Source organism: Aptenodytes patagonicus, chromosome 10 (genome assembly GCF_965638725.1).
Source record: "Aptenodytes patagonicus chromosome 10, bAptPat1.pri.cur, whole genome shotgun sequence".
In the NCBI taxonomy this organism is placed as follows: Eukaryota; Metazoa; Chordata; class Aves; order Sphenisciformes; family Spheniscidae; genus Aptenodytes; species Aptenodytes patagonicus.
The window spans coordinates 369,235-384,156 of NC_134958.1; the positions used below are offsets into that span (position 1 = coordinate 369,235).

Consider the following 14,922-nt stretch of genomic DNA (forward strand, 5'->3'; position numbering starts at 1 on the left):
TGTCAGCTGGTTAGAATTAGAAATTAGTTATAGAAGGGTGGGTGGGAGGGTTGATTAGAATAGTTGAGTTTTTTGTAATAATCTACATGAAACAATTTGTATTGAACTATCATGTGCTTCTTTCATTACTAGTGATTTAGACTGTACTTGTGCTGCACACCAAAAATACTGCAAAGATTTTGTAAATCTTACAAACCTTAACATTTTTGTGGGAAATGCCTGCGTCCTTTTTAAATAGCTCCTTGTCATGGTCAGAAATGCAGCCTATATTGCCCAAAATATTCTTTTGTTTTGGTTTGGTTTTGTTCCCCCCCCGCCCCGAGGCTGAAATAAATAAGTATAAACTGGATTGACCTGTCCTTAATACTTAAGATTTTTTGCTAGAGACCAGTTTTAAATGAGGAAAATACGTAATTTGCTCTTTAAAATACTTGTTTTATTGGTGTCAGATCTAAGTGACAGTGCTGCATATAGGCTAGAGGGTAGATATAAAAAATCGTGTTTCTGGGTGTTTTACTGATCCCTTTACTTGAGACAAGCAGGTTAACTGTTTGTACCTCAATCTCTTCTTTCAGAAGATCGGACTAATGCTTACTTCCCGAGGGTGTTTAGAGGCCTAGTTATTATTTGAGATCTTCAGATTAAAGAGACTAGAGAAAAGTAATAATGTTTGCTCTATTCAAAACAAAAATATAATTTTGGGGGCTGCTCAAAGAAGAATATACTTTGTGACCTCTGAAGTTTTTTCATCTAAGAACCAGTTTTGTAATCACATTTTTCAGGCTTATCTTCAGGCATGTGAGAATTAATGAAGTCAGTGGAACTGCATGCACACAGTCAAGAACGTTTCAAAGTGTTTGCAGTTCAGGGCCTATGATATTTGCGAGTGGAATGCTTTTTATGGTTTGAGATTTTTACAAAATCAATGGTGTTCAAATGTAGCACCTTTTTAACACTTGTCTTTATTCCAACTTAATACGATAACACACCTGCATTAAATCTATCCCTTTCATTTTATAAATAAACATTGCCTGGCAGTAAAAGTATTGGTGTAACATTTTTTTTAAAAAAGGAAGTCATGCTTCTTATCATGTTGTATGTGACTTAAATGACTGTTTCATATTAAAACTAATCTTTCCTTATGTACTGCTTAAATATACCTGTTTTGGGATATCAGTTCAGTACTTTTTATACAATCTTGAATGTGTTCCACATTGGTGACATGTATTTTTGCAACAACTTTTTTGTTTCGATTTTAAATTAGAGCATGTCTGAAGTAATACATGCATTAGTGCTGTGGTGTGTGGCAAAGTTAATGTATGTAATTCAAATTGGAAAAAAGTTTCCAGACTTTGTCCAACATTAACCCTGTGGCCAGGGATTAAATTACTATGTAATACAAATTATTTCATATCATGATGTGTTTTAAGCTACTCTATGAAGTATGTGAAACGTTATTGTTTATGGATTGGTAGCTGGCGTGGTATCTTGCATAGAATGAGGTATGATAGATGGTAGCAATTCATGGTAATTAAAACTGACTACCTTTCAGAACACGCAGCACTTATGTGCATTGTCATCTTGTTGCCATAACTGTTAGTATGAATTTCTTAATATTATCCACTGACAAATGGGTGAACACTTGGTAATAAGCTCATGGGTGTGAAAATTCTATTCTAACACTCTTTACTTGGTTTACAAAACATGTAATTTTTTTATCTATTGGATGTGATTAGATATATGCAGGAGGATGTAGAACTGGATGTATTTTAAAGTTATTCTGCAATTACTAACTTTTGTCTGAAGCTTTCTATATTAGAATAGACTCTTCCTTAAAATTGGAAAATTAAGTGTACTTAGCAGAACTCTTGAGGCAATATAACTATCCTACACTACATCTTGAGTTATGCACATTCACTTCTTTGTATGGAACTCTGATTTCTTGTTGGCTTATGCTTTATGTGAAAATAAAGGGTCCCTTTAGTGCCCTAGTCTTGTGTGTCATCAGTTTCGAGGTAATTAATTCTGAATGGTGTTCAGCCCCTTAGAGGTGCTGCCTATAGCTTAAAGTATTCAATGTCGCCCTTAGTTTCCCGGTTCAGAAACGGCTTATCTGAACATCATAGGGAATACCTATTTTTGTGTTGTTTGCCATAAATGATTAATTTTCCTTTTCGTGTTCAAACAAACTGTCTCAAAATAAGTTTTGATCCAACGCCACCTTTTTACTCAGAGGTTTGTGCACTGTAATTCAGGAATTGCTGTATTGGAGACAGTTTGGGATTGGAGTCACGAGAGATGTTGTGTCTATTCCTAGACACTCATCTCCTAAAGGATGGTCTAAATCTGAACTTCCATATAACTTAAGGAGGGCAAGCTTTTAATTTTTTTTTTTTTGGCCTTTCTTGATAGTTTTTTCTGAGCTGTGAAAGAATATGGAGTTGTTGAGGGATTTTTACTTAAGACAGTCTCTCCTCCAAGCTTTTGTATATGGCCCTTAGAGCAGACACTGTGTTCTTTAGGGCCTTCTGACTTGGAATTTTTTTGTCCACGTTCTCCTTTCAGTGTTAAAGATGAGTTGAAAAAGGCAAGTTACCAATCTACTGCCATCCAAACAGTGCAAAATATAAGCTGATTAAGATTGTTGACATTTTTTTGTTAATAATGATGTGATATTTTACCTTTTAGAAGAACATATATCAGAATCTGATTCAAGCGTTCTTGGAAAATGTATATGGTAGATCTTGTCCAGCACTGTATGTAACTTTGTTGCTTTCTGTTGTCTGGTTTCAGTTTCTTTTCAAATAAAGATAATTTTTTGCGGGGAAGTTGCCTCTTGATTTTATGAAGATGATGTAATGCCTAGATTAACTCTTCTAATGTTTTGCCTGTGAGAATGCATTTAGATTAGGTATAATCCTGCAAGAAACAGTATGAGGTTATATTGATCAGAGAAGACAGCTCCTGCCTCTCTTGGAGAGGTCCACTGTTCTGTAAAGGCATTAATCTGAAGTAACTTCAAAGCAGATTAGAAGAGGTCATGCACCATAAGACCCATTTCTTTCTTACAGGATGGGAGGGAAGGCTCAGGCACCATTTGGCTGAATAGATTCTTTTTTTTTTTTTTTTTTTTTTAGAGCTTTCTGCACTTGGGAAGAGTTTATGCAAAGAATTATTTATTCTAATTGATAATAAGATATTGCTGTTTGTTGAAATGCCAGAACTAATGCATACCAAATCAGTACCTTATCAATAATCTCTAAAAACAACTGATATGGGTGGTCCCAACCCACACATGCAAAACAGTTTGTTGGAATAAATAGCATCTCATAAAATGTTCCTGCTCTTCTTAAAAAACATGGAGGGATGAGAGAAATGAGAATTTAGAATGGATGGGAGGGAAAAAAGGTTATATATTAAATTAAAGATAAGAAAATGTAAACTATTTAAAGGATTTTTCCCCCCATATATTAAAGCCTCTGAAGCCATTACAAGTGAAATAATCCCTGGAAGAGATGTGTGTATGTATTGGCAACTGGAAGGTCCAGAGTATTAGTAATATTATTAAGATTTGACTGGAATACAATCTCCATCCTTCATAGCACAGGAGATGGGAATTTAAGAATAAAGTTTTCCAGGGAAAATTTTATCTCCTTTCACTACAGAGTTTCTTGCACTTTTGACTGATAAGTTCGTGTCAACAGAAGAAAGATCCTGAATGGACCTCTCTTTTGGTTTATGTTGCAAAAGTATCGTAGCGAGAGCTCAGTTACTCATCCAAGTAAGCTAGCAATGTGGAATGTGTATGACATAGGTGGTGGTTCTGCAGATACATATCAATGCCAAGACTTTTAAGGTTGATCCAAGACCTTTTTCAGTCCCTTTTGTGTCTTTTAGCAGCTAATCTGCTACTTTGACTTAGAAATGTGTTAGTGACATTTACTGTGCCTTCTATGAGTTATATATAGCTTTGCATTGGAGATCTAGCTTTTAAGTAAATAGACTTTTTTGTTAATGTATTGGAGCTATTTTGTGTAACTTGAGAAGACCAAATACAGGTAACCATAACTATGTCCTGTCCTGTAAAGTGTGCATACATAGTATGTTCTTTCTGGCAGGAACAAATAATAAGCTGCTTTATTCCAGTATATTCTCTGTGATTAAACTAAAAATGACACCTGGATGACCAAGGCAGAAGACCAGCACTCAACAAATCTAAAACTTTCATTGTCCGTGAATGAACTCTCCAAAACTGAAGGATGCATTCTGGATGACTACAGCTGCATTCTGGAGTGGTAGGAGATTTTGAGTTACTGTTACATTATAATAATTCTAGCCAATGCTGCTATTGGAACACCCTGATTTAAAACAAAACACTATCCCCTCTAACCGGCAACTCTTCCATTACTTCATCTAGGAAGCAGGCAAATAGGATTTTGACTACGGTGTGCAGTTTTGGCATCTCCATTTTTCAATATAGTAGAACTGGGAAAGCTTCAGAGGTCAGCAAGGAAGATAAAGTGATGTAAAAGAAATGGAAAAAAGAACGTCTCTCAGTGGAGAAAGGTCGATAAAAAGATGAATGGCACAGAAGGGATGTTTACAACTTGCTTGTTTCATCCTTGTCTGCAGTTGCCTGAAGTTAGTCTTGCAAGACATACAACTAAGATAAATAAAGGTAACATGAGACAGGTTTAAAACAAACAGGAGGAGTTTTGTTCTCACAGGGAGAATCTTTCCTCAGCTTTTATTTACTTACCTGTTTTCTCTTACAGCTTCTTAGACTGATAGCAGTCTGTTTATGGAGATGTCATGGTTTAAGTCTAGGTTCAGAACTATAAACCACACAAGCCTCATCTGCACCTGACAGCAAGGCTCTTTATGCCACGGTGCAGATCCTAGCATAAGTCTGAAAATATGTATCATGCAAGGTTTAAAAAAAAAAAAAGTTACATGCCAAAAATACCTAAAGCATTTTGACTTTCAGTTAAATCTCTTTCCTCTTGTACTTTTGAATGCTCTTGGAATGAGGAATTTAATTCAGTTCTCAGATTCCAGTCCATGCAAGCATTCATCCAGATGATACTGTTGTGGGTGAATGAGGGTGGAGAATAACCCAGAAATCATATCAATTACGATTGATTTCTTGCTCTGAAAAAGTTCTAAACCTTTGCGATATCTACTTTTTAATATCTCTCTCTCTCTCCCCCCTCTCCCCCCCCCCCCCCCCACTACTTAATAGTAACTGCTACCATTTGAACATTGCTTTGGAATATGGGTAACAGAACATACAAATTAAATATTCAGTGATACACATCAGAAATCTTAGCTAATGCGTGCAATGTTAAACTCAATTTTTCTTGGTCATATTTTAAAAGAAAGAAAAGGGGGGAAACTGGACTTTTTGGTTCTGGATTTTTTCCAAACAGTTCTAAGTAATCATATACTTTTGAGGAACTTAAATATACCTGAACGTTTATCCGAATGTGTTTGGCTTGCCTTTCAACCCATATTCCCCAGAAGCAGTTGCTTTCTATGTATGAGATTTTATTTTGGCAGACGGAGTGTTACTATTTGTTTGAGGAAGGTTGAGCAACAATGTGCAAACTACCTCCCAAGTTTCTGGCAAAGGCAGCAAAATAGGCAATACTGTGAGGCAATAGCAATGGAGCTGCCAGTGTGACCTCATTATTTTCAGAGGACATCTGGAAGTTTCAGTGTATTGCTAAATCAGTCCTCGGCTTTTAGTAGCTTTTACCAGAAATTCTCAAACTAATAGCAGTGTCTCTCTTTATGGAAGCGTTTGGCTACTATGAGCTGCGTTCCTTCCTACTCTGCTTTAGGTGCGAGTGATGACAGCCAGAGCGGTGCCTTACATTTGCACTATCTTGGCAAGTCAGTGAGCCAACATCTACAGTAGAGTTTCTATCAACTAATCTCGCCGAGTTTTAGAAAGTCAAAGATACTGTACGCCTGCTTAACTTCCTGCACTGCTACCTTGAGCCCCAGGGACAGTTCTTGTTTTAAACCGCGTACAGGACCCGCAAGAAAGCGCGCTTCACTCGCTGGCTTGGCTGGCCTGCACCGCTCCGCCGTCCGTGCGGGGCCTGCACCCCGCCTGTCTCGCCTGTCGCGGGCGGCGCGGCGGGCTGAGGAGCCCTGGCTGCGCGCTTGGCTCCGGGCCGGGCAGGGCCGGTGGGAGCCGCGGCTGCCCTTTGCCGTCGTCGTCAGCTGGTGGGCTGGCGGCGGCGGGGCGGGCTCCTCTTCCCGGAGCGCCCGCGGCACCGCCAGGCCACCGCTCTCCGGCCTGGCGCCCGGCGCGTTGCGGATCGCGCTGCTGACGCCCTGTTCCTGGGCAGCAGCGGGGAAGGCGATCCGTGGGGCCCCGGGGACTCCGCTCCAGGACCGCGGTGCCGGGGAGGGGGCGAGGGGCCCCGGCCTGGGGTGCCCCCTCAGACCCGCCGCCTCGGGGGACCGCGACTCCCGGCGTGCGCCGCGCCCCGCTCTGCGCGGAGCGCCGTTGGCTAAGGCTGGAGGTTGGGCCTGCCAGCGCCTTCCGGGGCAGCGCGGGGGGGGGGGGGGGGGGGGACGGAAGTGTTCCTGGAGAGCACCGGAAGCTCTCCTGGCCATAGCAACGGCGGCGGAGCGCCCGTAGCAACCGGCGCAGCCATGCCGGTGTGGCTGCGGGAGTACAGCTGGCGGCAGACCGGCTCCGCCGTGTACCTCTCGCTGCCGTTGCGCGGCGTTCGGGTCACCCCCGCCAACATCTTCTGCGCTGACCAATACCTGAAGGTGGGGCGGCCGCGCACCGCGCCCTCCCTTGTCTCACGGGCCTTCTGTCGTGCAGTATCGCCGTCCGTGGGCCTGTGGCTTGGCGTTACTTTAGAGCGCTGTTAAAAAGCACACGCTTAATGTACCGTGGCGGTGCTGTCAAGTTTACAATCTTTTATAATATTTAATTTATAATCTCCCTCTGTATGCTGCAGGCCGTTAAATACCTATCCCGCTAGAGACAATGGCGTTACCACTGTTCGTTCTTCTCCGTTACTAATGCTCTTGCTACTCAATAGGTGCCAGCTGCCTCTTCTCTCATAAATGGCCTGAATTATACACATCTCCTTATATTACGAATAATAATTCTAAATTTGAGGTCCACGGCTTCTGTTGCAGTGTTGAAGAACCAACTTTTTCAATCTCTTTTAACTGGTCTAATAAAATATGTAACCTCTATACTGGATACTAAGCAAATTAGTTTTGCCAATAGCATGTGTTTCTTGAGGTTTACTGTATGCTTGTACTGAGTATTTTGAATATGTGACAATTAAAATTAAATCATAAATACTAGTACAAATTAATTATATTTTTATAGGTAAGCATCCCTCCCTTTTTATTTGAAGCCATTTTATATGCTCCTATTGATGACACAAATAGCACAGCAAAGATTGGAAATGGAATCATTTTCTTCACTTTGTATAAAAAAGAAATGGCCATGTGGGATTCCCTAACTCTAGCAACTGGTAAGTTCTCTACTGTGAAAAGTAGGTTGCATGTAAGAAACTCACACCGTGCAAAAACTTTACAAACTATAATAAGCAATGCGAAACTTCTGCTGCTAGATATCTGCTAAGTTAAACCTTGTTGTTCATTGTTAAAAACAGAAAGTATATGAAAACAAAGAACATCTACTGGCTCTAGTGTGCACAAAACAAAACAATGTTGCTTGTAAAACTTCCATTCGGTGTGTAAGCAAATCTCAGTTTTTCTTTTTTAGAGATGGGCTTGATAGAGACTGCTTTGTGGAATTTGAATGATGTTGCATTTTCCCAGACAAAGTAGCGAAAGGAATCCTGTTTTCTGAATATGGTACATAACAGTAGAACTTCAGGCCTAAATTACTAAAATAGTTTTTATTTGTTTTTTTAAGCTAATAAGGAGAAACTGCAATATCTAAGAGAGAATGCTGTTCTAAAAGCCCATGAAAAGGCAAAAGAGGAGACCAAAGCAAAAAAAGTTACAAAACAGGAGCACAAAAAATATGCTTTGGAGGCCACAATGAAGGTGAGCTTAGAAGGAACTCTACAAGACATATACATGTAAACAATTACCAACTAATCTGACAGCTGCTTGGTTAAATGCACCTTAAAAAATATGAAAAGTACTCGTTTTTATTACAGTGGGGGAGAACCTTGTTATTTCTTTGTACTTAAAACATATCTATTACCAAATATGAAAATGATACAGAAAAAATACTTAGAAGTTGCCATTTTCCGTTAGTAATATGAATGAAAATTTTTGGTGAGGAGCTTGGATTTTCGTCAGTTGAAAGGAGACTACAGTAATGTGGCAAAACTGTAATTTTTTGTGGCCTTTGCATCAGTGCAAGTGGTTTAGTCATTTAGCACTGTCAAAAATACAGATTTTTTTTTTAAATCTTGTTTATTCATTGTTATATCAGACTTGCTGTTCATTGCCTTTTGTGTGTGTGTATCTGTCGTTCTGTGTTTTATGTGTATTTTAAGATACGTTCTTTTCTTCAAAATTTTTATCTATATAAAAAGTCTGGTCACTTGTGTTTAAAAGGATTTTTTAAAGCATACAATGAAATTTTAAGATTGCATATGCAATTTGGACCAAAATGAACCGCAGTTAGTGACTTTCTTAGTAGCAACGTTGTACCTATTCTGCCTATGTACTAATCTCAAAGAGAAGATGAGAAATAAGAAATAGTGTATTAAAATGAAGCCATATATTTTACATTTCTGTATATTCCGGAGATCTGCATTGGAATATGGCTAGGATTTTCATTGTTTACAAGTAAAACTTATTTCTGAATGTTTCTGGATGATACCTTAGTAGTGGTAGTAAAATCGTTAAAAGATATGACTTTTAAAAGCTAATCAGAAATCTTTACTCTCCCAATCATTTTTAAGCATCTTTCATAACTCTGCTTGTACGATCACATTAATGATGACGCTATGCTTGGGATATGAAACTGGGAAAATAATGGTAACTTCTACTTAGTCATCTTACTTTTACCAGATGTTACATATCTCATAGGCTTATCATTCAAACAGCTAGAAGAAGCAGAAAGAAAAAGAATTGAAGATCTGAAAGAAAAGGAGCGGCAGAAGGTCACTAAGGAGTTGGCGTTATGGAAAAAACAGCAAAAAGATGCTGAGAAACAAAAGAGGGTACAAAAAGAAGGGGAACTACATCAAGAAGTAGAGCAATTAAAGGAGAAGAAAAAGGAAAAAATAAACAAAACTAGGATTCCTAATGAAGAAACTTCTGAGACCAGACTCAAACCTACTAAAGGTTGTATTATTGAAGTGTATTTTATCATTCTTTAAAGCGTGGGTATAACTTTATTCCTAGATGTTTCTAATTCATCATTTATCTTTGTCTCCACCATACTGAACTAATTCTTTCAGTTTGCAGTTATTTTAGTGTCTTTTTGTTCAGGCAATCTATTGAGCTAAAGCATGTGAGTTCTTAGCTCTCGTTTAAGTCTTTGGAAATACAAAGACAGGTTTTGTTCTAATCTTTAGAAAAGTAAAACAGAAAGCCTTTCAGATAGTGTAATGCAGACTTTCTGAGGGTGGAGTTCATGTTACCCTAAGTTACCTAACTGCTGGTTTTCACAGAAATAGGCAATCTCCTTTCACTCTCTCTTATACCACATCTTGGCCCCACAGCGAGCCAATTCAGGGAACTAAAACAACAGAAAATATTTCATTTATGTTTTGTTTGTTTGTTTTGGTAAGGTTAGTTTTAGCTCTTGTAGTTGCCCTGTCAGAGAATCATAGAAGTGACAGTGGTGTAAGAGGAGTTTAAGTTCATTTTTGACAGGTAGTGTAGCCAGTAAATAGATGGCATGATACAACAAGAACAAACATTTTTTTGAACCTTCCTTTCCAAAGAACAAGTCTAAACCTTTCTCAAGCTATTGGAGGTTTAGTTCTAATGTGCAGAATTTCTAAATTAGGTGTACTTTGGCTTTAGTAGAAAATCAGAAAAATTCCTTTTGCTTCATTTTTCATTTCCAGTACTCAAATTCTCTTCATAGGTCATGGTTCCTATAGTATGTTTTCAGAAAATTTAAAGGAAGAACAGTTACCAGCTCCTCGATCTGCTGCTACAATTAAAATCAACTTTACATCACGAGTTTTTCCTACAGCTCTGCGAGAATCTCGCATCGCAGAAGAGGAGGAGGTAAGGCTTGCTCTCTGTTTTAGTATGGTGCTTCTGCTGTCTTCCAAGGTGGTGAATTATTTAGCATTTATTCAGTAAGTTGACAAGAATGTTACCTGTGCAATATTCTTCTCTTCCAAGGAAGGCAGTGTTATTTAAATTAAGACTTAAAGAAACACTTTTATATAAAAATTATTTTCACCAAGCATGTGATTGTGCAGGTTAATAAACAGCATGTTCCTTTTTTTTTTTTGGGGGGGGGGGGGAGGCAGCAATATTTAATTCGTTGAAGTACAAAATTGGAAATGTCTTTACTCTTATATTTAAGATTCTTTAAGTTCTGCCTTCTTAAAAAGAAATTTACAATAAGCTCTTTTGAGCTCTATTGAATGAACACAAAGAGTCATTTTGGAAGTTCCAAAACACACAAGCAAACAAAAATGTATTAGTGATGCAGTAACCTTACTTCTCACATAGTAATAAAATATTTGGGGAAACTTGGCAGTTTTTAATCTCTGACATTATTAAGTATTTCTCTGTCCAAAATATGTGGCAAATAGAATTCTTTTGATAGGAGTGAGTGAATAGATGAAAGCAAAATCCTTTTTTGGATTTGAATTTTCCTTCAGAAATAATACTTGCACATTGTATATTTACAGTGGCTATGTAAACAAGCAGAAGCTCGAAGAACAGTAAGTGCTGATTTGTCTGAGGTGGAAGATTTAAAAGAAGAGGAGAAGAATCCAGACTGGTTAAAGGACAAAGGAAAGTAAGTTAGATTCCATTTGAAGATGTATTTAAAATGAAATACTAGTTATACAGTGTGTGTCTATTGTTTAGTTTTGATATTTTCTATTTATCCTAGACAGAGATGGTGAACATCTACATAGTAGAGAATTTATTGACAGCTTATGGGGTTTTAATCTGATAAAGTCATGAGATGCAATTGCTGAAGCTCATGATGAACAAAGTAATTGTGAACACATAATGCATATTATTCTATGAGGACAGTTAAGTCAGTGCAGTATTATACCTAGGTGGATTTCCTTTCATTTGTACTTTTTGTTGAGAGGTTAAACATCTGTCTAGAACAAACTTTAGGAATTTGATAAAAATACTGGTATGTTTATATAGCTGTGTTGTGCAGAAAGGTTTGATTAGGCAATCATAATCAGATACACAGCTTTCGAAATTAGTCCTGTGTCTGCATAGATGTGTCCACCTCTTACTGTTTTTCACTGCTTTTAAGCAGTGACTATTTTTGTTGAGTTATATGTCTATATGCTATACTGTCAGCATCAAGTTTGACTGAACTTCAGCGATGTTGTTCTCAGGAAAGGCTATAAATGGCCATTTCCAAGGAAAAGCTGCTAAAACTTCAAATTTTTGAAAATTAATTGTTAACAATAAGTAGGTATTTATTTTGTGATGTATCACCGTGTTTAAAGTGCATGTTTCACTTTTTGTTTTATACTTAGCAAAATGTTTGCAATGGGAAACTATCTTGCAGCTGTTAATGCATATAACCTCGCAGTGCGGCTAAACAATAAGCTTCCCCTACTGTACCTGAATCGTGCTGCTTGCCACCTTAAACTGAGAAATTTACATAAAGCTATTGAAGATTCCTCTAAGGTATAAATATATAGGTTCTTGGACTGTTGTCTTACACATGATTGTGATTTATTACTGTGATGTTTCAAGCAGATCTATAAATACTTATTAGTGCGATTCAAAATTTTTAAATTCAAACTTGATATAATGAAGCCATGGTGAAATATTAAAATTTGATAGTGATTGATTAATGAACTTTGAGAAATTTAAAACAAAACAACAACAAAAAAAACCCCAAACCATGCTTCCACACATTTCGGCCGAATGGCCCTATGTTGACTCAGTACATGTTTCTTTACAGGTAAAATATTGTAGCAATATATACACTTGAAAAAAAAGACACCTTTGAGCAGAAAAAAATTAAAATATACACAGATACCTTTGGTATTATGTTGTGGTGTTCTTCATTTGTTGGGAAGAAAAAAAAAAGGTGGTGGTGATGAGGAGGATACCTTAAAAAAACCCCAACAAACCAGACATTTTTAAAGAAGGGCTGTATCATCTCGATGTTTTAGCAGCCATTATTTGTGCAATGAGAGGCGTGATCTCAAATGGCACCTGAATTATTTGGAGAAAGTTGTCCCAGAATTATTATTTTTTGAACTAATAAGTACTTGAGGCTTGAAATTCGTTTTTTCTAGTAAATACTGCTACAGTAACACATGTGCTTCTTTAGGGCTGTACTTTTTTTTTTTTTGGTAGCATGGTATGTAATTTCATGTATGAAAATAGAATACATTATTTGACTGTAATAAACATTTAACACAGTATTTGTCATTTTTTAGCCATGACAATGAAACTGTATTTAGCAAACTGTGGGGTGATAGATACAAATCTTAATGACTAGATTCACAAGCCATATAGTTAAATTTGAATAGTTATTTTCTATTTCTGTTTGACTAGTTATTTTGTTACTGTATAATAATAGTACTTAGGTGAGAGAAGTGTGTGTAAATGAGAAAAAAACCCCAAATTATGGAAAATCTACCTCTAAATGTTTTGGATGTTTTCATTTGTAAAGGCACTAGACCTGCTGACACCACCCGTTCCTCATAACGAGCATGCTCGAGTAAAAGCATATGTGAGACGTGGAACAGCATTTTGTCAGCTGGAATTATATACTGAAGGTGAGACCTTGATTTTGTGAAAACATGCACATGGATTTATAGTGACATGCAAGTAATTCTGTTTAGCTCAATGAGACTGCTCGCACCTTCATTTTTTCAGGAGGGACGTTAAAGCAGGCCTATACAATCTATGTCTCTTTTTGTTATGAACCTTTATACAACAGTCCTTAATTTTTTTTTTTTTTTTTTAATTTTTTATTTGCTGGCTAATTGCAATTCCACTTGAAAAATCTTTACAAGTTTTAAGGAAATTGATTGTACTCCTAATTTAAGGAGTACAAATTAGTTTCTCCATCGAGGAAAAGGCTTCAGCGAGTTGTGTATCCTCTGTTTGGTCTATTGGGTAATCAGTCTTTCTGTGTATAATGGCCAGCTATTGATCATAGCAGCTTGGTGGCCATGGAAGGTATTAGTGAGGAATGAATGAGAGGTCAAAGATGAGGTATTTGCATTGGGAAGCATTCAAATGTAGGATGCAAACTATATGAAACTAGGTTGCACTAGTTTTGCTGTTCATGAAGCAATGTTTTATTGGTTTTGAGATTATATTTACAGTATTTCCATCTATAGAACAAATTAACTTAAAATAACCTGACATATTTCTAAAATATTTGCTTGTGAAGTGCTTAGTAACATATCTTTGTAAAATGATGTATGAAACCCATATTGATGAGCAAAATGTTTCATCTGGTACATGTGGTTTGTGTGAAAATATCTGAAGTAACAGTGTCCCTACTGAGTTCTCTAAGAGTATCAGTTTAGTTTTGTAAGGCAAATTTACAAGTGAAAGTTGATAATAGAAAGTGAAGAATACTCAAAATGTCAATGTTGAAATACTAAGCTTTTCACATTGGTAACCTTTTTCTACCTATGAATCTCTTTGTCATTCCCTTACAGCTTTATTTGCACTTGGAAACCTTACAAAAAACACAACTAAACAAGATTTTATTTTACTTCCTGTACTCATGGTTTGCTCCCCCCCCCCCCCCCCCCAGCTCTAGTATTCACAGCTCATGTCTTTTTTTTTCTTGTTTTCATGCACTTTCGTTCTGTCATTCAATTTTTCTCTTCTGCAGAACACTTTTGAACAGCTCTCTCATGCACGTGCACGTATATATATGTGTGAATGAAGAGGCTTTGTTTTCATGTTTCAATACCTGAAAATGTTTATGTAGTAGAGTGTTTCCACTAAAATGTTTTGTAAAATAATGTAAACAAAATATAAATTTATTTACTGACAAAAGTTAAACCTAATGTCACTCTGATTCCATCTTGCTCAATAGCAAAACTCAGGATCAATCCTTTATGCATATTACTAGGGAGCAGTTATTTCCAGTTAGTTGCTAAAGAGGATACTCTTGCATTATTGATTGACATTCTTATTAATGTATCTATATTAGGTCTCCAGGATTATGAAGCAGCTCTCAAGATTGATCCTAAAAATAAAACTATAGAAAAAGATGCTGAGAAGATTCGACACCTAATTCGAGGAACAATACAAGATTCTTAACAAAAAAAAAAGGGAACTTTTTGAGAGGGATGCCTTTTGAGGGCATCGGAAGGAATCTTAGTTCTCTTCAATATGTTGTTAACTAGACATTTTTCTGTTTCACTCAGAACCCCTACAGAACTGGTAAAAGATTGGACATATGAATTACTGTTTTTGGAAAGTATAGTCTTATAACAAATATGATTAGATCTATTTTACATAATTTTGATACAAAGTCATTTTTGCTCTCTGTGAAATATTGGTGGGCCAAATATTAAAACATGCTTTTGGTACTTGATTTAAAGTTACTCATAACTAAATGAAATACTTGTCTGGAAATACCTACTGAATCTAGACAATGGGTTTTCAGACAACTTCAGTAGCTCCATATAGTCAACACCTGTTAACTTCTTATCTTTCTGTTCTCCACCAAAGCTTGAAACAGTTACGTGTTTTATGGTTATGGCTATATGTTTTCCTCTTTTCTTATTGTTCGTGGTGTTT

General features: G+C 37.0%; 1 protein-coding gene across 1 annotated transcript; it reads left to right on the forward strand.

The window, feature by feature from the left end:
• Nucleotides 1–6,669: 6,669 nt before the first annotated feature.
• DNAAF4 (dynein axonemal assembly factor 4) lies at nt 6,670–14,711 on the forward strand. The gene is made up of 9 exons (XM_076347704.1): nt 6,670–6,792; nt 7,370–7,517; nt 7,925–8,058; nt 9,075–9,315; nt 10,067–10,212; nt 10,851–10,960; nt 11,670–11,823; nt 12,824–12,929; nt 14,330–14,711. The coding sequence occupies exons 1-9, from the start codon at nt 6,670–6,672 to the stop codon at nt 14,437–14,439; spliced, it is 1,272 nt and encodes a 423-aa protein (XP_076203819.1). The 3' UTR covers nt 14,440–14,711.
• The last annotated feature ends 211 nt before the right edge of the window (nt 14,712–14,922 follow it).